Source organism: Tamandua tetradactyla, chromosome 9 (assembly GCF_023851605.1).
Source record: "Tamandua tetradactyla isolate mTamTet1 chromosome 9, mTamTet1.pri, whole genome shotgun sequence".
In the NCBI taxonomy this organism is placed as follows: domain Eukaryota; kingdom Metazoa; phylum Chordata; class Mammalia; order Pilosa; family Myrmecophagidae; genus Tamandua; species Tamandua tetradactyla.
In genome coordinates this window covers 7,961,063-7,985,129 of record NC_135335.1, presented here as the reverse complement: position 1 = coordinate 7,985,129, position 24,067 = coordinate 7,961,063, and the positions used below count along the sequence as shown (strand labels likewise).

General features: G+C 43.1%; 1 protein-coding gene and 1 pseudogene across 1 annotated transcript; one reads left to right on the top strand and one right to left on the bottom strand.

Annotated features, from left to right (window-relative positions):
- The first annotated feature begins 15,284 nt into the window (after nt 1-15,284).
- On the top strand, nt 15,285-17,196 carry LOC143645510 (histone-binding protein RBBP4 pseudogene; annotated as a pseudogene).
- A 1,720-nt stretch (nt 17,197-18,916) lies between these two features.
- On the bottom strand, nt 18,917-22,044 carry MRPL11 (mitochondrial ribosomal protein L11). Its single transcript, XM_077114953.1, has 6 exons — nt 21,999-22,044; nt 21,628-21,905; nt 21,157-21,252; nt 20,654-20,747; nt 20,413-20,572; nt 18,917-19,222 (listed from the first exon to the last, which is right to left on the bottom strand). The coding sequence occupies exons 2-6, from the start codon at nt 21,748-21,750 to the stop codon at nt 19,117-19,119; spliced, it is 579 nt and encodes a 192-aa protein (XP_076971068.1). The 5' UTR covers nt 21,751-21,905; nt 21,999-22,044; the 3' UTR covers nt 18,917-19,116.
- Nucleotides 22,045-24,067: the final 2,023 nt, after the last annotated feature.

Sequence of the window (24,067 nt, the reverse complement as noted above, 5' to 3'; positions counted from 1 at the left end):
TTCACGTACCATTGGCTCATGTCCACAGCGACAGAACTAGGTACCTTCACCTGGCCAAGTTGATAACTGAATCTAAGTACTACAGAAGGCAAGTGTAAAGGGATTCAAATGGGAAAGGGTTTGACCTGCTCAAGAAATAGAAAGAAGTCAGCGTGACTGGATCAAGGCAAACAAGAGGGAGGAGCAAATGGAGAGGAAAAAGATTTCCCAGGTACTTTGGACCATGATAAGGCATTTAGGTTTTATCCCATGTGCAAAGGGAGCCCACTGAAGGGGGTTTAGTCAGGGGAATGACATGCTATCATTCACATTTGAAAACCATCTCTCTGACAACTGGGTGGAGAATGGATTGGAGGAGGCAGGAGTGGAATAAAGACCACTGAGGCTTCTGCAGTGAGTCCAGGCAAGACGGGATGAGAGTTTTCACCACAGTGGCAATGGATTTGGTAAATTTTGGAGACAGAAGTGATGAGATTTGCTGATGGATTTAAAGCGAGATTGAGGAAAAGAGAGAAGTCTTGGGTTCTGTGTTAGTTAGATTCAGTTGTCAACTTGGCCAGGTGAGCATACCTAGTCTTGTTGCTGCGGACATAAGCCAACAGTGCATGAACCTCATCTGTTGCCAATTACATCTGCAGTCAGCTAGGAGGCGTGTCTGCTGCAATGAGTGACGTTTGACTTAATTGGCTGGTGCTTAAATGGGAGATCACAACGTAGCACAGCCTAGCAGCTTGGCATTCCTCATCTCAGCACTAGCAGCTCAGCCCAGGCCTTTGGAGATGCAGAAAGAAGTCACCCCGGGTAAAGTTGTTGGAACCCAGGGGCCTGGAGAGAAGGCCAGCAGAGACCACCCTGTGCCTTCCCATGTAAGAAAGAACCTCAGTGGAAAGTTAGCTGCCTTTCCTCTGAAGAACCAACAAAATAAATCCCCTTTTATTAAAAGCCAATCCGTCTCTGGTGTGTTGCATTCCAGCAGCTAGCAAAGTAGAACAGGTTCCTTTTTAGTAACCAGATGAAAGGTTCCGGTTTATGTAGATGGGAAAGACTGAGACAGGAATTTAATAGTGTCCTGTGGTGCCTGGCAGGATGAATTCAAAGTCTTTCTGGAGAAGGGCACATCCATCCTGGGCCTCAAGGAGCTTCTACAAATAATTTGTCTAAGGCAGTGAGTAGTACACAAAGATAACCAGGCATACAAAGAAATGAGGCAACACGAGCAAGAATTAGCAAAAACAGCCTTGTGCAGACTTCATATATTGGAATGACCAGTCACTGTCTTGGTTTATCAGCTGCTAAAACAAATACCATACACGGTATTGGGTTCATAATAGGGATTTATTGGCTCATGGCTTTGAGGTTATGAAAATTCCAAAATTGAGGAGTCAGCAAGCTGATGCTTCTTCCCCAAAGACTGTGGCATCCTGGGGCTGACTGATGGTGATCCTTGGCTTTTCTCTCAAATGACAGTGTACATGGTGATGTCTTTTCTCCCTTCCAAGCTCCATTGATTTCCAGTTTCTTCCCATGACTTTCTCTATAAATACATGAATTGCCTTCCGCTTATAAGGGACTTCGGTAAAACAGATTAAAGCCCAACCTGATTCATTTGGACAGATAATAAAATGACATATTTAAAATTCTAAACCTGGTGAATGTATTCTTCAAAAGTGAAGGTTACTCGGGGGTGCGAGGGTAGTTCAGGTAGAATTTTTGCCTGCCATGCAGGAGACCTGAGTTTGATTCCTGGTTCATGCACTTCCCAAACAAACAAAGAAATCAACAAAAACAAACAAGCAAAAAGTCAACAAATGGCGCTGCAATAATGGGATATTCACATGGAAAAAGAATGAAATGGGACCCCACCATACAGCATACAAAAAAAGTGAAGATTACTCCCCGCTACACGGGACATGACACCGAGGGATGAAAGTCTCCCTGGTGGCATGGGAGGCGACTCCCAGGGATGAGCCTGGCCCTGGCACTGTGGGATCAACAATTCCATCCTGACCAAAAAGGGGGAAAAGAAGTGTAATAAGGTATCTGTGGCTGAGAGAGTTCAAACAGAGTTGAGAGGCTACTCTGGAGGTTGCTCTTATGCAAGCTTCAGCTATACATTGTTGCCTATCATAGCTTGCCAAATCCCAACCAAAATCATTCCTATCAATCCTAAAGGACATCCAGGGCATTATATAAGATTATACAAAGGTTTCATGCACTAAGGTAACTTTCCAGAAAACTATAAGCTCCAGGTGGGTTCCCTGGACTAGATAAGTCCTGAAACAGCTTCTCCAGAACATCAACTAGTTCCATTTCCCTATCTCATATTATCGACAGCCCCTTCCAACACGAAAAAGTCAGAATGGCCATAGCCCAAATACCCCTGAACAGTGGGAGAAAGATCAAAGGTGACGGTGGAGTTATACAGAGAAGGTAGTTTTTAACAAATGAGTATGATTGCTGAATATTGACATTTCTTTTAGTCTCTAGTATCTTAAAAACCTAAAATGATGGAATTGTAACCCATACCAAACTCTGAAATCTATTCTACAACTAATTGTTGTGATGTGCTTTGAAATTTATCGATTTTTTCGTATATGTTATTTTTCACACACACACACACACACAAAGTCGATTGTGACAGTAAAAAAAGAATAAAATGTACTTTGATTTCTATGCAAAAAAAAAGAAAAAAGTGAAGGTTAAGCTTTCTGCACTATCCAGAGAGGGCTCCATATGGCGTTGTCCTGCAGGCCCATTGTAATTTAAAGGGAAGCTTTCAGTGTCTGGAGCCCTTGATGTCCTGCAGATAAAGGAGATGTCCTCAAATGCCCTGCAGGGAGATCCTGCCTAGGGGTCACCAACCTTGACTTCCAAATGGAACATTACATCCGCAAGGGGAAAAGGGATGGCGTCGATGTCATACATCTGAAGAGGACCTGGGAGAACTTTCTGCTGGTGGCTCATGCCATTGTCGCCATTGAGACGCCAGCTGATAGCAGTGTTGTAACCTCCAGTGGGTCTGCTGCTACCGCTGGAGCCACTCGTGTTGCTGGGGGTTTCTCTCCTGGAACCTTCACTAACCAGATCCGGGCAGCCTTCTGAAGAGCTCTATCTGCTGGTGGCGATTGATCCCAGGACTAACTAGCAGCCTTTCACAGAGGTGTTTTATGTTAACTGTTTTATGCAGATTTTCCTCTGCGCTGTGCGGCATTTCCATCCCATGCCAAAAAGAGACCTTGCTTAGTGGGTGAGATGGGCTGGATGCTGGACCAGGAAGTTCTGTGTTGGGGTGGCATGAGCCCCTGTGAGCACCCACGGAGGAACGGGGCATTGTGCCTGGTCGCTGCCTCTACAGAGATCCTGAAGAGTTTGAAAATAGCAGGCCACTGCCACGTAGGCTGTGACCAAGGAGGAAATTCAGGGTGAATGGACTGTGCCAGCTTCTGAATTTACAGCTATGGAACCAGGAGTTGCAGACTGGTCTGAAGGCATACAGGTGCCCTTCGTGCCCATCCAGCAGTTCTCGATTGAAGTATGGAGCAATGAACCTGCAGTGAAGACGGGTCTGCAGCTCTCACGGCACAGGCCAGTCAATGGGCAGGAACGATGCAGTGGTCTTAAGCTGTCCTTCCATGGATTCTGATACAGAAAATGGAACTAAGTGGACAGAAAATAAACATCCATTCTCTATTTTTTTTCAAAGAGAGAGTTTATTAGTAGGCACAGAGTAAGAGAGCCGATGGCCCAGTAGCCCACCTTCGTCTCCCCGAGTTTAGGGGGTTCAAGGCTTTTAAGGATTTTAGAAAGGGGAGATGAGGTGATTTCAAATAGCAAGTTCAAAGCAGAAAAAGAGGCAGTGTTATTGTGATCATTTCAATAGAACATAAGCTGAAAGGAGGGGAGGCAGAGCCATCACTTCAGTACTAAAGGTGTAAGCCAAAAGGAAGATGAGTTATCTTTCAATAGCAGAATCTAGCTGATGTGATTTACAAATGTCCAGGGCTGAGGGTAGTTAATGGCTGAGTTCATTAGCATAAGGGCCTTTGCCCTGCAAGAAAATGACCAGATAAAGGGTATAATGGCTCTTACAGTTGCAAATAGTTCCTATTTTTTAAAAAGTAAAGGTTAAATAAAGCAAAAATAAGCTAAGAGAATTTGTTACCAGAAGATCTTCACTATAAGAGATAATAAACGAGTGAAGGAAAATGATCCCAAGTGAAAACACAGAACTACTGGAAGGAATGAAAAGTACCAGAAAATGTAAATATGTGGGAAAATATAGAATAGTAGCTACTTAAATCAACTATAATTCCATTTATCCTCCTGCTGCCCTTTGTGCTGTTACCATATATTTTATTTCTCTAAATGTTATAAAGTCCACAGGAATTAAAATATAGGACATTAGCACAAAGTAGGAGATGGGTAAGTGGAATGTGACTGCTGTTTCTTTTATTGTTCAGACAGTGGTAAAAGTATAACATAAGATAGATGTTAACAAATCAAGCACACATACTGAAATCTTCTCTAAACACTTGAAAAATAAAAAAGAAACTAAAAATTATTAGAGGGGAGAAAATGGGATAATAAAAAAAATACTTGATTAATCTAAAAGGAGGCAGGAAAGAGAAAGAAAGAATAATGAATGGATAGGACACATAGAAAACAGATAGGTAGAATCTCATGGTTGATTAGTGAAATGTCAGAAACAAAAGACTATACACTGTATTTCATTCATATGAAGTTTAAAAACAAGCAAAACTGGGAGGCCAGGCATATTGGCAGTGTAGTTAGATGTGGAATTTAGTTTGTCCTCCAGAACAGCTAGTAAATAGCCAGAAATTGTATGGATCAACTGCTGGGGGTACATCAGTGACTGGACACATATCGTGTACTAGTCTGAAATGGGTGGAATGGCTGAGACCCCACACAGAACTGTAAGCCCCCCAAGCCATGGAGACACTTCCCCACAGCACGGCAGGCTGGTTTCCCAAGGGGAAAGGAAACAAACTTTATTTGTAGCAAGGGCTTAGCTCAACCAAGCTTCAATTTCAGAATTAATTAACAAATTCTGACCACTGAAAACAGGTCCCAAGCACAGATAAACCTGAAGTAAGCTCTAAAGAAACCAGGAGTTTAGCCCAAGAAGAGGCAAGGGGTTGGGGGGCTGACAGAGGCAAACAAACAAACAGAGGCTTTTTGATTTGGACAGCACAAAATACTGGAAAAGGGCTGGACTCCAAGAAAAGGAGCACATGGAGCTGGGGAACACATGAGCCACATACCAACTCCAACTCTCGATTGACAAACCAACCCAGGGAGCAGGAATACAACTCTGGAAAGGCTTTTTTACTTTTTAACAGCTCATTAGATAGACCTGTGAGCATCCTCATGCTTCAGCACTGTCCCAGGCAAGGGTGGAATTAAAGCATGTTTGAGAGACAAAGTAAATACGTGAATGGGGACAATTCCCTAAAGGGTGTAACTTCTCCAAGAAAAGGGGGCACAGGGCCCAGTTCAAGCGGGGGCCTCCTTCAGGAATTCCAGAGGCTGGAAAACAGAAGCAACCTAAGCCCACCCTCTATCTCAGCCTCTGTCTCAACCACACCACTGGCAGGGAGAGGCTGCTGAGAATTAAAGGCACTGCATCCCTTTATGCTTCTGGGAAGTTGCAGGCAGACAAGTGCCACATGCTGGGCAGGATAGGAAAAGCAGAGTCTAGAGGTTTCATTGGAAAGTCTGACAATCTTCTCACTCTCAGGGAAACTTGATACAGGTTTTTCCTCCTGAGACATGGACCTGTCTTGTCTGGGACAATCTGACTGGGGTTGATCATATCTGAGGAGACCCTCCTCAAAAAAAAGGTACATAGCCAAGGCAAGAAACAGAAAAACAAGAGCCGAACAATTCTTATTAGTTAAACAGAGCTTACGCTAGAGGTCTAGAATAAGTTGAAATGAATGCCAAAGAGTACTTAGAGAACAAAGCTATCCAACAAGAAAACCCTACGTAAACGAGTGAAAAAAACTTCCAGAAAAGAAGTAATTTAAGGAAATCAAATGCCCAGATGCCAGCAAAATACAATGAGTCATACTAGGAAAATCAGAGACATGGCCCAGACAAAGGATCAAACCAACATTTCAACTGAGATTCAGGAGTTGAAACAACTAATTCAAGATGTTTGAACAGACACGCAAAATCTCATCAAAAATCAAATCAGCGTTCCGGGTCAAGATGGCGGCTTAACAACGTGCGTGTTTTAGTTCGTCCTCCAGAACAACTACTAAATAACCAGAAACAGTACAGAACAGCTCCCGGAGCCACGATAGTGACCGGACACACAGCGTACCCCAGTCTGGACCAGCTGGACCGGCTGCGAGCACCCCCCAGAACTGTGAGTTCCCAAAGCTGCGGCGGTCAGTGCCCCTCCCCCACAGGCCACTTCCCAGAGGGGAAAGGAAAGGACTTTACCAGCAGCAGGGACTGGGCACAATCAAACACCAACTGTGGAACTAATTAACAAATTCTGACTACTAAAAATAGGCCCCCAGCTTAGGTGAACCTGATCTAAGCGGAGGTTGCTCATTTTTTCCCCAGCGCCAAGGGGGCAGAAGTGACAGAAAAAGGGGGAAAAAAAAAAAAGAAGGAAACAGAGGTTTTTGTGGCTGTGTATCTACAAATGCTTGACTGCCTCTGGATACAGAGGCAGAACTTTTCAGGCTGCAACTGCTCCAGGCATAGGCAGAAGTGAGCTCTTCTGGGGGCTTATCTGGAGCCTGTGCCTTCCCCAGGGGAGGGGTGAAGCCCCACCCAGGTGGAATCCCACCATCAAGGAATTCAGACACCAGGGCTTGGTAATTTGAAGCCATTAAAACCAGCCTACAACCTCTCCTCTGTCTCCACCATGCCCCCAGCTGGGAGAGCCTTCCAAAGTTAAAGGAGCCACAATATCTTTTGCTGGTGGGACCTGCAGTCAGACAAGCACCACATACTGGGCAGGATAAGAAAAAACAGAGTCCAGAGACTTCACCAGAAAGTCTTTCAACCTGCTGGGTCTCACCCTCAGGGAAAACCGACGCAGGAGACTCTTTCCGCCTGATAGGAGGCCAGTTTGGTCTGGGAAAATCTGGCTGGGGTCTATAATATCTAAGTAGACCCTCCTAAGTGTGTGTGGGGGAAAGGCACCACACAAGCAGGGCAAGAAACAAGAAAACAAGAACTGAAAAATTCTCCTCTGTTAAACAAACTTAATCTAGAGGTCCAGATAAAACTGAACGGAATGTCAAAGAACAGATAGACAACAATTTCATCCAGCAAGAAAACCCTACATAAAAGTGAAAGCAATCTCCAGAATAAACTAATTAAGGTAATTAAATGCCTAGACGCCAGCAAAAAATAACAAATCACACTAGGAAAATTGAAGATATGGCCCAGTCAAAGAAACAAACCAACAATTCAAATGACATACAGCAGCTGAAACAATTAATTCAGAATGTACGAACAGACATGGAAAACCTCATCAAAAACCAAATCAATGAATTGAGGGAGGATATAAAGAAGGCAAGGAAAGAACAAAAAGAAGAAACTGAAAGTCTGAAAAAACAAATCAAAGAACTTATGGGAATGAAAGACACAGTAAAAGAGATGAAAAAAAAAGCAATGGAAACCTACAATGGTAGATTTTGAGAGACAGAACATAGGATTTCTGAACTGGAGGATGGAACATCTGAAATCCGACAAGAAACGGAAACTATAGGGAAAAAAATGGAAAAATACGAGCAGGGACTCAGGGAATTGAAAGACAATATGAAGCGCATGAATATACGTGTTGTGGGTGTCCCAGAAGGAGAAGAGAAGGGGAAAGGAGGAGAAAAACTAATGGAGGAAATTATCACTGAAAATTTCCCAACTCTTATGAAAGACTTAAAATTACAGATGCAAGAAGTGCAGCGTACCCCAAAGAGAATAGATCCAAATAGACATACTCCAAGACATTTAATAATCAGAATGTCAGAGGTCAAAGAGAAAGAGAGAATCTTGAAAGCAGCAAGAGAAAAGCAATCCATCACATACAAGGGAAGCCCAATAAGACTATGTGCAGATCTCTCAGCAGAAACCATGGAGGCAAGAAGACAGTGGGATAATATATTTAAATTATTAAAAGAGAAAAACTGCCAACCAAGAATTGTATATCCAGCAAAACTGATCTTCAAAAATGAGGGAGAAATTAAAATATTTTCAGACAAAAAATCATTGAGAGAATTTGTGACCAAGAGACCAGCTCTGCAAGAAATACTAAAGGGAACACTAGAGACAGATACGAAGACAGAAGAGAGAGGTGTGGAGAAGAGTGTTGAAAGGAAGACTGTGTGTAAAGGTAAAAAGAAGGAAAATTAGATATGACATATAAAATCCAGAAGGCAAAATAATAGAAGAAAGTACTACCCATGCAGTAATAACACTGAGTGTTAACAGATTAAACTCTCCAATCAAAAGACATAGTCTGGCAGAATGGATTAAAAAACAGGACCAATCTATATGCTGTCTCTACTCAAAGGACATGAGGCCAAGGACACAAATGGACATTTACACACCAATGTTTATAGCAGCATTATTAACAATTACCAAGAGATGGAAACAGCCAAAATGTCAATCAACAGACAGTTGGCTAAACAAACTATGACATTTACATAAGATGGAATATTATGCAGCTGTAAGACAGAATAAAGTTATGAAGTATGTAACAACATGGATGGACCTTAAGGACATTATGCTGAGTGTGATTAGCCAGAAACAAAAGGACAAATACTGTATGGTCTCACTGATATGAACTGACATTGGTGAATAAACTTGGACTATTTCCTTGGTAACAGAGACCATCAGGAGATAGAAATAGAGTGAGATATTGGGTAATTGGAGCTGAAGGAATACAGATTGTGCAACAGGACTGAATATAAAAACTCAGAAATGGACAGCACAATATTACCTAACTGTAATACAATTATGTTAAAACACTGAATGAAGCTGCATATGAGAATGATAGAGGGAGGAGGGCTGGGGCATAAATGAAATCACAAAGAAAGATAGACAATAAAGACTGAGATGGTGTAATCTAGGAATGCCTAGAGTGTATAATGATAGTGATTAAATGTACAAATTTAAAAAATGTTTTTGCATGAGGAAGAACAAAAGAATGTCATTACTGCAGTGTGCTGAAAATAGGTGGTACTTAATATTTTAAAATTTCAACTAATGTGTGAGACTAAAGCAAAAAATGTTTATTTGGTACAAATCTATACTTTGACTAGTGCATCTCCTAATATAACTTATATGGATAGTTGATTGAATACCTTAAGTACATGGAACTTTGTATAGGACATGAGATTTTGTTGGTTTGTCCAGAGTGATGCCCTGATGAATTCCAGAGTGATTCAATCAGCGAGTGGAAAAGCATTTGCAAAGCCCCCTTCGGAGAATGGTGAGAAGGGGGAGAAATTCAACTTCCCCAAGTTGAATTCTTGATATTCTCACAAGCAGTGTGGACAACCAAAGCTATAGGCTGAGCCCCCAGTCTTGGGGTTTGTTCATATGAAACTTAACCCCACAAAGGATTGGTCAAGTCTACTTAAAATTTAGGCCTAAGAGTCACCCCCAAGAGAGCCACTTTTGTTGCTCAGATGTGGCCTCTCTCTCCAGCCAACACAACAAGCAAACTCACCACCTACCCCCTGTCTACATGGGACATGACTTCCAGGGGTGTGGACCTTCCTGGAAACATGGGACAGAAATCCTAGAATGAGATGAGACTCAGCATCAAGGGACTGAGAAAAACCCTAGAATGAGCTGAGTCTCAGCATCAAGGGATTGAGAAAACCTTCTCGACCAAAAGGGGGAAAAGTGATAGGAGACAAAGTGTCAATGGCTGAGAGATTCCAAACAGAGTCGAGAGGTTATCCTGGAGGTTATTCTTACGCATTAAGTAGATATCACCTTGTTAGTCAAGACGTAATGGAGAGACTGGAGGGAACTGCCTGAAAATGTAGAGCTGTGTTCCAGTAGCCATGTTTCTAGATGATGATTGTATAATGATACAGCTTTCACAATGTGACTGTGTGATTGTGAAAACCTTGTGTCTGATGCTCCTTTTATCTACCTTGTCAACAGATGAGTAGAACATACAGAATAAAAATAAATAATAGGGGGAACAAATGTTAAAATAAATTTAGTTTGAAATGCTAGTGATCAATGAAAGTGAGGGGTAAGGGGTATGGTATGTATAATCTTTTTTTCTGATTTCGTTTTATTTCTTTTTCTGTTGTCTTTTTATTTCTTTTTCTGAATTGATGCAAATGTTGTAAGAAATGATGACTATGCAACTATGTGATGATATTGTGAATTACTGATTATATATGTAGAACGGAATGATCATATGTTAATGTTTTTGTTCGTTTGTTGTTAAATTTTTTAAATAAATAAATTAATTAATTAAAAAAAATAAAACACAACACAATAAAACAAAAAAAGTCCTAAGTATGCTCAAAGTGCTAAAAGAAAACATGCAAAAAGAACAAAGGGACATCAGTAAAAGAACAAGCGAACAGAAGATAATATCAAAAGAGACAGAAATCATGCAAAGAAACCAAAGAGAGCTGAATACCACAGTAACAGATATTTAAAATTTTCTGGAGGGTTTCAGCACCAGAATGGAGTTGGTAGAAGAAAGAATGAATGAAGTTGAAGATAAGATAAAGCATTCATTCTGAGGAAAAGAAAGAAAAATGATGAAAATTGAACAGAGCCAGAGCAGCCTGTGAGACACCATCAAGTGAACCAGTATTCACACTGTGCGTGGCTCAGAAGTTGAAGAAAGGGGCAGAGAAAATATTTGAAGAAATAATTGGTAAAATTTAGCAAGTGGTTTGCTATTTTGTATTCCACTAGAAATATCTGAGAGTTCAATTTACCCTGCAATATCATCAGCACTTGTCACCTTTTCCCTTTAATTTTAGCTATTCTAATAGGTGTGTGGCGGTATCTTGTTTGAAAGAGTCATGTTGATGTGAGTTTTTTCTTTCTTCTTTTTATTTCCTTTTCTGGAGTGATGCAAATGTTCTAAGAAATGATCATGGTGATGAATATATATAACTATGTGATAATGTGAGTCATTGATTATATACAAAGAATGGAATGCTCATATGTTAAGAACGTTCGTGTTTGTATGTTGTTATGTTTAAAAAAAATAATGAAAGAAAAGACATGTTGAGCATCTTTTCATATGCTTATTTGTCATCCATGTGTTTGGTGATGTGTCTGTTCAAATAACTTTACTATTACTGTTAGAATCTTTGTTTTGAGATTTTATTGTGGTTGGTTTTTTAATAAACAGATTTACTGAAGTATAATTTCCATACAATAAATATCCCATTTATAAGTGAAAAAATAAAAAAAGTACTGGCAAAGTCCCTTGAGGGATAGGAGGAAAAATATGGAACAATTAAGCTTTACCACTGGGGAAAACCCTGATACTGTCTCAAACATTAGGGATTCCAAAGTCAATAGGCCAAACCCTTGATCTTGAGGCTTGCCCTTGTGAAGCCTATTTCTGTAGTGAAGAGCTAAGTCCACCTCTAGTTATGCCTCAAAGTTACTTCTAAGAAACCTCTTTTGTTGCTTAGATGTCGCTTCTCTTTTTCTAAGCCCAACTCTGCAAGTAAAATCAATACCCTCCCCTTTACTTGGAACTTGATATCCAGGGGTGAAAGTCTCCCTGGCAGCATGGGAGATGACTCCCAGGGATGAGCCTCACTTTTTTCATCTATAAAATGGGTTAATGGTATCTATAGCACACAATTCTTGAAGAATTAAAAAATAGAGAGCCTCTTAGCAATTCCACTTCTCAGAATTTATCCTTAAGGAAATAATCAAGAGATCTACCATGCTGGGCTTCATTTGATTTTTCTAACTCACCACACTCTCCCTGAAACATCAGGTCAGGCTACATTTTGCTGAAGTAACAAACCTCAGAATATCAGTCTTTAACAAGTCTCATGTCTTGCCCACACAAAGACAACTATGGGTACAGGTGAGCTGTCCTCCCCATAATGGGCTCAGCATCGTATCTCCACATCAACATAAGATTCTGCTTGCTCCCCCTTCGGGGAATGGTGAGAGTGGGGAGAAATTCAACTTCCCCAAGTTGAATTCTTGATATTCTCACAAGCAATGTGGACAACCAAAGCTATAGGCTGAGTCCCCAGTCTTGGGGTTTGTTCACATGAAACTTAACCCCACAAAGGATAGGTCAAGTCTACTTAAAATTTAGGCCAAAGAGTCACCCCCAAGAGAGCCTCCTTTGTTGCTCAGATGTGGCCTCTCTCTCCAGCCAATATGATGAGCAGTCTCACCACCCTCCCCCTCTCTGCGTGGGACATGACTCCCAGGAGTGTGGACCTTCCTGGCAATGTGGGACAAAGATCCTGGAATGAGCTGAGACTCAGCATCAAAGGACTGAGAAAAACCCTAGAACGAGCTGAGAATTAACATCAAGAGACTGAGAGAAACTTCTCAACAAAAACGGGGAAGAGTAAAATGAGACAAAGTATCAATGGCTGAGAGATTCCAAACAGAGTCGAGAGGTTATCCTGGAGGTTATTCTTACGCATTAAGTAAATATCACCTTGTTGTTCAAGATGTAGTGGAGAGGCTGGAGGGAATTGCCTGAAAATGTAGTGCTGTGTTCCAGTAGCCATGTTTCTTGATGATGATTGAACAATGATATAGCTTTCACAATGAGACTCTGTGAATGTGAAAACCTTATGTCTGATGCTCCTTTTAGCTACTATATCAACAGAAGAGTAGAACATATGGAATAAAAATAAATAATAGGGGGAACAAATGTTAAAATAAATTCAGTTTGAAATGCTAGTGGTAAATGAAAGCGAGGGGTAAGGGGTATGGTACATATGGTTTTTTTTCTCTATTATCATTTTATTTATTTTTCTGTTGTCTTTTTATTTCTTTTTCTAAATCGATGCAAATGTACTAAGAAATGATGAATATGCAACTATATGATGATATTAAGAATTACTGATTATATACGTAGAATGGAATGATTTCTAAACGTTTTGTTTGTCAATTTTTTTTAATTAATAAAAAAAGTTAAAAAAAAAAAAAAGATTCTGCTTGCTGCAGCAGGTGGAAAAAGCCCTGGAAAGTCTCACACTGTTGAGTAAATAATCCACATACATTGCTTCTGCTGACATTTCACTGCCAAAGCAAGTAACATGGTGTCCCAGTTTGCTAGCTTCCGAAATGCAATATACCAGGAAACAGAATGGCTTTTTAAAAAGGGGAATTTAATAAGTTTTCATTTTATACTTCTAAGGTCATGGGAATGTTCAAATTAAAGCAAGTCTATAGAAATGGCTGAACTAAGATATCCAGGGAAAGATACCTTGGTTCAAGAAGGCTGATGAGGTTCAAGGTTTCTTTCCCAACCAGAAAGACCCACCCATGGCAAACAGGGTGACGTCTGCTAGCTTTCTCTCCAGGCTTCTTGTTTCATGGGGCTCTCCCAGGGGTGTTTTCCTTCTTTGTCTCCAAAGGTCTATGGTTGCATGGGCTCTGACTCTCATCATTTTGTGACTCTGCTCTGTTGCTCTCCCATCGTTTTGAAGCTTTCTCCAAAATCCTTCCTCTTTTAAAGGCTTCCAGTAAACTAATCAAGACCCACCTGGAATGGGTGGAGTCACATCTCCCTCTAATAAAAAGTTAATACCCACAAGTGGGTGAGTCCCACCTCCATGGAGATAACCTAATCAAGTTTCTAACCTACATTATTGAATAGGGATGAAAAGAAAGGGTTGCTCCCACAAGATTGATTAGGATTAAACCATGGCTTTTCTAGGGTACATAAATCCTTTTAAACCGACTTACATGGCCTCACTTAAGTTCAAAGAAGCAGAGAAGACCAATTCCCAACGTGAGAGGGAGAAGATCCAGAAATGTTGCGAACAGCACTCAATGTGTACCAGACACACGCTGTGCACAAGCTGCCAGCTCTTGGAGCGGACAGAATCTAAGGTGGCCCACATGATTCCACCTCCTGATATCCACGCCTTTGCATAATCCCTTCTTCTTGAAGATGGGCAGGATCTCAGGTTGCTTCTAACCAATAAAACATGGCAAAAGAATACAACAGGATGTACGTGAATCTGCGTATGTTACCTGAGATTGTCATGCCCGTCTTGTGAGGAGATGCTCTTCCTCACTGGCTTTGAGTGAACAGGCAGAGTAAGGAACTGAGGGCAGCCTCCAGCCAACAGCCAGCAACAACCCAAGACCCTCAGTCCCCCTGCCCAGAAGGAACTGAATGCTGCCAACCACTACATAAGCCTAGAAGCAGACCCTTCCCCGGCGAGCTTCAGATGAGACTGCAGCCCTGGATGACACCTTGATGGTTGCTTTATGAGACCCTGAAGCAGAAGACCCGGTTATGTCATGCCCAGACTCCTGACCCACAGAAACTGTGAGATACAACACGATATTGTTTTAAGCTGTTCAGTGTGGGGTGATGTTGTTATATAATACAGCTCTGCCTGAAATCATGTTCCCCTACACTCACCCCTAGCTAAGGCCTATTCATCCTGTGGTCTCGCTTTAAACACCCTTCAGGGGCTCAGCTTAAAAAATCATTTCCTCTGGGAAGACCTCGCTGAATCCCCAGGCCTGGCCATGCCCCTACTATCATAACCAGTCATCACAGTTCTCCTTTGTAGCCATAATCACAATTGTAACTAATTTTTTTGTGTAACTATCTGTTAAATGTCCATCTCTCCTGTTAAGCCCTGACGGTAAGAACTGTGTCCATGGCATTTGCTACCAATTACTCCTCACAAGAAGTAGCGTCCAACTCTGAAGCCGGTGCCTGATCCATAACAGTCACTTGAAAAATGTTTTCCAAACGATGCTCATCCAGGGTATCTGCAAAATACCCAAAAGTTGAAGACCGCATGGATAAAGTACAGTTCACCTATAACACAAAATACTTGGCAGTCATTAAAACTTGCTTTAAAAAGATAATGAAAAAATATTCTAAATAATTGCCAAGTTAAAAGCAGAATACAAAAGTATATAGAGTACAGCTCCAATTTGTTTTATTAAAAAGCATTATAAATACACACACATGCAAAAAAAAAAAATAGTATAAAAGATATACACTGGCCTTCATCCTCCCTGCCCCTCCTGCAATGCTCAACTCTGCAAACATTCCCACTTGCCTGTCCGCCATGGCTGACAAGAAAGCAGGCTTTGTCGATGCAGTGAAAGGGCATGTAATGAATGAGTACAAAATATGGAAAAACAACACTCCTTTTCTTTCTGATTTGGTCACGACCCATGCTCTGGAGTGGCCCAGCCTCACTGCACAGTGGCTTCCTGATGTAACCAGACCAGAAGGAAAAGATTTCAGCATTCATCGACTTGTCATGGGGACACACAGGTTGGATGAACAGAACCATCTTGTAATAGCCAGTGTGCAGCTCCCTAATGATGACACTCAGTTTGATGCATCACACCATGACAGTGAGAAAGAAGAATTTGGAGGTTTTGGCTCAGTTAGTGGAAAAATTGAAATAGAAATCAAGATCAACCATGGAGAAGTGAACAGGGCCCGTTATATGCCCAGAACCCTTGCATCATTGCCACAAAGACTACACGACCATCCAGTGATGGTCTTGTTTTTGACTACACGAAACATCCTTCTAAACTAGACCCTTCTGGAGAGTGCAACCCAGACTTGCATCTTTGTGGACATTAGAAGGAAGGCTATGGGCTTTCTTGGAACCTAAATCGCAGTGGGTACTTACTTGGTGTTTCAGATGACCATACCATCTGCTTCTGGGACATCAGTGCCATTCCAAAGGAAGGAAAAGTAGTGGATGCCGAGACCATCTTTACAGGACACAAAGCTGTAGTAGATGTTTCCTACAACTACTCATCTACTTCATGAGTCTATTTGAGTCAGTTGCTGATGAGCAGGAACTTATAATCTAGAATATTCATTCAAACAATACTTCTAAACCAAGCCACTCAGTTGATGCTCACACTGCCAAAGTGAACTGCCACTTTCAATCTTTATAGTGAGCTCATTCTTATTTTTTTTTCACAATTACACAGTCACACTGCGAAAGCTGTATCATTATACAATCATCTTCAAGAGACATGGCGACTGGAACACAGTCTACATTTTCAGGCAGTTCCCTCCAGCCCCTCTATTACACCTTAACTAAAAAGTTGATAGCTATATAATGCGTAAAAATAACCTCCAGGATAACCTCTTGACTGTTTGAAATCTCTCAGCCATTGACACTCTATTTTGTCTAATTTTGCTCTTCTCCTTTTGGTTGAGAAGATTTTCTCAATCCCTTGTTGCTGAGTCCAAGCTCATTTTAGGATTTCTGTTCCACATTGCCACATTTCCTGTCTGTGGACAGGAAAGTCCACACCCCTGGGAGTTATGTCCCACGTAGACAGGGGGAGGGCAGTGAGTTTGCTTGTCGTGTTGGCTGAGAGAGAGGCCACATCTGAGCAACAAAAGAGGTTCTCTTGGGGTTGACTCTTGGGTCTAATTTTAAGTAGGCTTGACCTATCCTTTGTGGGGTTAAGTTTCATATGAACAAACCCTGAGATTGAGGGCTCGGCCTCTTGCTTTGACTGTCCCCACTGCTTGTGAGAATATCAGGAATTCCTCACCTGGGGAAATTGAATTTTCCTCCTTTCTATAGTATGCTCATTCTTGCCACAGGATCAGCTAATTAGACTGTTGCCTTTTGGGATCTGAGAAATCTGAAACTCAAATTGCAGTCCTGCGAATCACATAAGGATGAGATATTCCAGATTTGGTGGACACCTCACAATGAAATTATTTTGGCTTCCAGTGGTACTGGTTGTTGACCGAATGTCTGAGATTTAAGTAAAACTGGAGAGGAACAATCTCCAAAGATGGGTCACAAGAGTTTATTCATGGTGGTCACACTGCCAAGACTTCTCTTCAAATCCCAAGGAAACTTGGGTGATTTGTTCTGTATCTGAAGACATCATGCAAGCGTGACAGATGCAGAGAACATTTATAAGAATGAAGACCCCAAAGGAACTGTGGATCCAGAAGGACAAAGACCCTATATATGTCTGCACTTGTGATTTTAAACTTCCCTTTTGTCCTCTCAACCCTGAGATTGATTTAACATTGGTTTTGAGACACAGACACAGACTTTGTTTGGCTATTCCTCTATTGTTTGCCATCAACAACGCTATTAGTCCTGACTTCGGGTGTTTTCTAAGTAGTAACTGGAGGACTTGATTTAGCAAAATTACAAACTTCTTTTTTTTTCTTCAGGAATTTTCTAGAATCAAATCCAGGTCTGAAGTAGGCACAGAAAAGGGAATATATGTGTGTGGTCATTTTTCTTTTTATGCTATATTCCCAAGTTTTTCAGGCTTAATTAAGGGTAGAGTGGGTAAGGAATAGAGTCACATTGGGTGGGCTTCTGAAGCATGAAGTGTAATACTGCAAGATGTGTTTATCCAAGTAATAGGAAAGATTCAAGTCATATAGATTGCTACTCTAAAATGGTCATACCTGACTTTCTAGGATACACATTTTCCTATGTACACCAGTCTTCTCTCAGTTTCTTCAGTTAAGTCAAAACTTTAGGGTAGGCCGTGGTGGCTCAGCAGGCAGAGTTCTCATCTGCCATGCCAATGACCCAGGTTCGAGTCCTGGTGCCTCTCCATGCAAAAAAAACCACTTTGTTTTACACGTTCCTCTTTCCCCATATATTTTGGCCCATCAGTATATTTCTTGAGCTTTTTCATATTATTTCTGTGAAATGATTGTTTCCTAAAACTTGGAACTACCAAATTGTAAAGATATATGCTTTTACCCGATAGTTATACCACAGGGAGACTGTCCAGTTAGGTTGAGAATGATGCAACAGCTGATATTTGTTTTTAATATTAATTAAAATTAATCCTGGATAACAGTTGGTTCTTTTCTTTTTTTTTTTAGGAGTTAGCCCTTGACCACTAGTTTCATACCATCTCCCTTTTGGGTGCCCTGTTTCACCAGCAGGCCTGTTGCTCTCCATGACTCACTGTGTAAGTGCTTATAATAGAATAAAATGTTTTTCTATATAAAAAAAAAGATATACACCAAAATATTAGCAGGAGTCTCATCTGAGTGACAGAGGATTACATGTGATTTCTATTTTCTTATAGGTGTTTTTCTTTATTTTCCGTATCACCTCAGGGCAAAACAAGCACCTAACATGTAATAGGCATTCATTAAATGCAAATCCCATTTCTTTCCCAACTTCTCCCCTCTTCTTTGATGTTCTGAATAATAGGGAAAACAAGGGCCCAGAGACCTTCCAGAGGAGCCGGAAGCAGTCCCTGGGATCTGAGGTGCTCTGATCTGAAGCCCCATAAGGATCTCTTTCTACTGAGATAGCAAGTCCATAAGAGACAAGAGATATTTCTGACAGAAGAAACAAGCAACGTCTGCTGCTTCTACATAGCCAAGCCCCAGCATCCATGGCGCCTGCCCACCCTGCCTCTTCCCTCAGTCCTTGGGAGAAGAGAACAACCAATCCAAAGGCCTGGGTTCTGGGTTCTAATCTTAGCTCTGCCAACAATTCAGAACATGGGTGAGCAGCAAGAAGACTCCCCAGGGCAGGCCACGGTGGCTCAGCAGGCAAGAATGCTTGCCTGCCATGCCAGAGGACCCGGGTTCGATTCCCGGTGCCTGCCCATGTTAAAAAAAAAAGAAGACTCCCCACTTCCCAGGGCAGCAAATGTCTGTCCATTTTGGCTACTATCAGTACTGGTTCCTTTCCCCTGGGGTTCCAAGAAAGACAGAAGGTCAGAGTGGATGACAAAGGATGTTTATTCAGTATTGATCCCCTGCCACATCCATATGTGTAAAAATATATAATTTAAAGTCAAAATAGTAATAATAGACTTAGTGTAACCTCCTACCCTCTGTCCCCTTTGATGCAGCATTCCCAATCAGCACCCTTTCCAGTGAGTCTTTTCAAAATTCTGGGATGTGGGAGGCAGGGGTCACTTTGTGTCAGCTTCTGCCTGGGCTGCCAAATCTGCCTCTTTCTGAGCAGCCAAAAAGTTGGCTCGCTCTTTTTGGAAAGCTGCCAGCTCCTCTGAACTGAGGCTGCAGAAAAAAACAGGCGGTAGGTGAGTAGCAAGCCACTGGTGAAGCACACAAATGTCTGTGCCACTGTCTCAGGACACAGCCTGACCAGCCCTTTCTTCTACCCTGATGTCCCAGCCTACACACACACACACACACACACACACACACCACACACACACACACACAGACACACCATCTCTACCAGGAATGTCACATCCACACCCACACCCCATCTATTTTCTTCTTATCAAAGCCCTATTCATCCTTTGAGGCCTCAACTATATTCCAGTCCAGATTAACAGGCCTCTCCTCTGTGCTCAAAACACTATGTACAAGGAGGTCACTGGGCTGTGCATGTGTGTCTCCTTACAGCAGGGATCAGACTTACTTTCTCTGTACTCCCAGTAAAAGGTTTGAGAAAAGCCAAGAGATCCCTGCTCTAGGCCTAACCCCACTCCTCTTGGGAAACAACCAACAGCCTTGATGTGGGGCATGACAGAATTAGCAAGAGGCCAGACACTCTCCCACCCCATTACCTTACCTCAAGGAAACAATTCTGAGATCACCCAAAGTCCCACAAGGAAGGCCTTCTGGTGCCCTCAGAATCGAGTCTGTACTTGAGGCAACTTGAAAGGTCCTTGCTGTCTGGTCCCTGTTTGCTTTGCTTCTTTGTACACTTCCCTCTCTACTCTGGTGCTATGTTCCCAGATCACACAGAGAGTTTGGCCTTACTTGCTCACTTTCCACCTTTCATAGGCATCTTTCCAGTTCTTGTCCTGGCTGATTTCCCTCCTTTTCCAGATTTCAGCCTAGATGTCCCTTCCCCCAGAAGTCCTCACTAATATATCAGACAAAATAAAAAACCCTCCTCTCTGCTCCCCACAAACCGTACTTCCTTTTATCCACACTGAACCTGTGGCAGTCTAATAATCCACTTATTTATCTGCACACCCCCTGGGCTGTGAGCTCCTGAATAGCAGAGCCAAGCATGATTGCCTCATTCCCAGCTGTATTCCACCGTTCAGAACTATGCCTAACATGCAACAGGTATTTAATTGTATTCTAAATGAACTAACCAGGCCTCCTTACCCCTACACCCTCTGACTCAAAAGCTGACTCTCCCATGGTAATAGACCTGCTCAGCTTTACCTCAGAATCAAGAGCTTTCTGGACCTGTCCCTCACAGCCTGCCTCCCCAGGACACTCACTCCTTCACCACACGAATGCCCAGAGAACGGGCAGAGCCGATGATGGAGCGGACAACAGAGGACAAGGGCACGTCCTGGAGGGCAAAGGCGTCGTCCTGAGCTTTGACGCGGGCAATCTCATACACGTGCTTCAAGGTCACCAGGCCTGCCACCTCCTTCCCTGGGAGGAAGAAACAAGCAGCTCCTCAGTTGTCACTGCTGCTTTCCAAGCTACCAAAATTCAGCTCACCCCAGCACTCACCTGTGTTCCGGGCCCCCTTCTCGATTCCAGCAGCTGCCTTCAGGAAGTAGGAAACAGTGGGCTGTCCAATTTTTATTTCAAATGTCCTGTCAGGCTTAACAGAAAGAAAAAGAAATGTAAGAACATTCCTCCCTGTTTCCTTCAGCCCCTGCTGCTCCAAATGCCCCAGGCCAGGGAATATCTATCCCACAACTCACTATTCTACCAACTAATCTTCCTAAATTGTTCCTTCAACAAATCACAAAGGCACAGACAGAAAAAACCTGAAGGAAACATCCCTGTCACCTCGACTCCAGGTCCAGATCTACTCTACAAGTCCAGGAAAATGAAGGAGCAAAAGAAAGTACTGCAACAGGGCCGAGCAGGCCCTCAGAAAGTACACGCCCTGGTCTTTTATTGTGTAAACAGCGTAAGTGTAACCCAGAAACAGGAAGGGATTAGCAAAATAGCAACCCCAGGGTCAAGGGTAACGGTGAATTGGAGGAAAATTGGGGATTCTGTACCTTCACAAAAATCTTAGTGGGCAGAGGAATGCCTTCTTTGATGTCCTTTGTCTTCTCGTTGAAGTCCTTGCAGAATTGGTTGATGGAAACGCCTCGCTGTGAGGGAACCATAGGGGATGGGTGTTGGGGCGTCCGGGGTCAGGACGGGATGAGGACCGGCTTCCTACCACCTGTTCATGCATGTCCCTTTCCTCCGTCTACGGTTCTCTAGGTTCCCTCCCCCTTTCTCAGCCGAGATTCGACTACCACTGTAAGTGCCAGAGGATTTGCATACATCATCTCACTTCATCCTCACAACAGGGTTGAGGACGCTGAGGCTCGGAGAGGCTATGTGACTCCCGCAAGGACATAAAGCGTGCGAAGCAGACCGAGCTTTGAGTCGAAGCCCTCTTGGCTCCAGAGCCCGCACTTTCTACCCGCCGCTCGCGGTTCTTGCCCCCAACCTCCCGCTCCTCCCTGCCTCAGCCGCACCTGACCCAAAGCGGGGCCTAGAGGGGGCCCGGGCAGGGCCTGGCCTGCCCGCACGATGGTCCGGATCACACCGCCGGCCTCCGGCTTCTTGAGGGCCCGAGAGGCCCGGCTTAGCTTCGACATGACGCGGAGCTCCCGGACTCAGTTCAGCTCACACTCGCAGCAAGAGCCCCGCACTGGGCGCCGCCATCTTGGGCCAAAGGTCAAGGGGCCTTATGTTAGTTTAGGGCAGGTGCGACCAACATATAGCAGCGTTACTTAGTCTTTCCGTTAGCCAACTGGTGAGAAAAGGGAAGAGAGAGGGAGATAAAAAAATCTTTACACTAGTTTTCTTTAGATAAGAGAAGGGCCCAAATGACCACAGTACCTACATTTCGACAGGAGCGAGCACAGGCAATACCTCGGACAGCTAAAAAGGGGCGGGGGCCGGAAAACTTTGATGCCTGCATAGCATTGTGGGTATGTAGTTTTGACGCTTTATGCAAGTTGTGCGGATTGATGTGCGCTAGGGCGCCATCTGCTGGTCATCGTGATAAGCCTTGGGCTGGAAATGACTCCAGATCGAGTTCAGCGGATGCAAGTCTGTATACGCTCGGAGCAGCAGTTTGCTCCTCTGTGGTTGCTGTGGTTGACAGGCAGTGTGGTTAAGAGAACAGACCCTGGAAGCAAACTGCCCGGTTGCCCCCTTTGCGAGCTTTGATCTCGATCAAGTTACTTGACTTCTGCGCTCAGTTTTCTCACCTCTACAATGGGGCTTATAATGTGTCGGCTGCACCTACCTCTCAGGATCCTTGTGAGGATTGAGTTAGCAGAGTGCTTTAGAACAGCGCCTAGCATCTAGAAAGCATTGCTATTATTGTCTGTATAATAGAGGCAAGGCCTAAACGGAGCTTTTGTGAGGCTTAACAGGCCCAGAACACATTTGATTCATAGTCTGGCCAATAAAATAAGCCAGCATTTTATTGTATCATTTAATTTTTTTTGACCACTCGGTATGTGCCAGACACTGGGCTTAGCACTTTGAGAGCATTATTGTCTCACTGAATGGCCCAAGACACCCCGCTTTTTAGTGAGAGGGCTGGGGATGTTTCTAGAGCTTGTACTGTTAATCACATCTCATCTAGTAAAATGAGATGACCCAGGTAAAGCCACACTATGGACTGAGGGACACAGTATAAATTTCTTATGAATTCTTGTTGGAGTCCCACTAATTACAGGTAATGGTTCCTGCCTCTGAGGTCTATAACCATCAGCCTTGTTAACCTTACCAGGACTCTGGGCTCAGATTTCCCAGCTGCAATACCTTAGGCAAGATAATTAGTCTCCTGCGCTTCAGTTTCCTGAGTAGTAAAACGGGGCTAAAAATAGTACCTACAGCATGGGAATTTAATGGATTTACTTAAAACATGTAGAGAATGGCCTGTCCCAGAGCATGCCACTCTGGGTCTGCCTTCTCTCTCTGTGCCCAGCACAGGCCAGCCTGAGGCCTCCTAGAAAATAGGGGCTTACTTAATTCTTTTACAAACAAAGAAGAAATCCTTCCTGAGTGAAGGAATCAGGGAGCTGAACAGTCTGGGACAAACTGGGCTCTTATCAATGGAAACACAATCTTGATTGCTCTGATGCTTACAGATTGTAAAGAAGCAAGTCCCCAGGCTACCTTTGGAATTGTGTAAGATCAGAGGGGTCAGTGGGTGGCAGTGACAAAAGAGAGGCTGGACAGGTGGGTGGGGGGTGGATCCTGTAGGCCTCATCAGCTCTGTAAGGAGTATAGGCTGTGCAACAGGAAGCCATCAAACGGTGTTAGCATTTGCACTGTATTTGCATTTTGTAAAGGTCACCCTGGCTTAGGGATAGAGGAGGGGCTGGAGGAGGCAGGGGGTGGAGATGATGGTGCCTCAGACCAGGGAAAAGGAGGGGACCAGTTCAAGAGATATTTCGAAGATGAAACATTTTTTTAATCAACAAATGCTGCAGCATGAGCTGTGTCAGGCTTTACTCACACCAATTCATTTAAACCTTGTCACAACTCTGTGAGGTACAGGTGCTATTATTTTCCCCATTTTTACAGATGAGGAGACAAAAGCACAGAGAAGTGGGGTCACTTGTCCAAACTCACACTGCTAGCAAGTGGCAAAACCAGCATTGGAACCCAGGCCACCTGGCTCTAGGATCTATGTGCTTAACTACTTCATAGGTTGCCTGGAAAATCAGCAGCACTTTGGGCTTGGTGGATAATTTGTTAGGGGAAGGGAGAGAGAGGCATCAGGGATGCACAGTTTGGGCAAAGGGATGGTAGGAACTTTCACTTTTAGTTATGGAAACCCGGAGTTGTAGATTTAGGTAGAAGATGGTGAGTGGCTTTGCGAGTGCCTGTATAATGCCCAGTCAGAGGACCTGGTCTGGACAGAAGCCTGAACCAGAGACAGACAGGAATGCA

Coding starts and splice junctions, on each gene's coding strand:
- MRPL11 (XM_077114953.1), bottom strand. CDS start 21,750: ATGTCGAAGCTAAGCCGGGCCTCTCGGGCCCTCAAGAAGCCGGAGGCC. Junction 21,253..21,627: donor TAGGCCCCGCTTTGGGTCAG/GTGCGGCTGAGG, acceptor GTTCCCTCACAG/CGAGGCGTTTCCATCAACCA. Junction 20,573..20,653: donor GAAGGGGGCCCGGAACACAG/GTGAGTGCTGGG, acceptor TCTTCCTCCCAG/GGAAGGAGGTGGCAGGCCTG.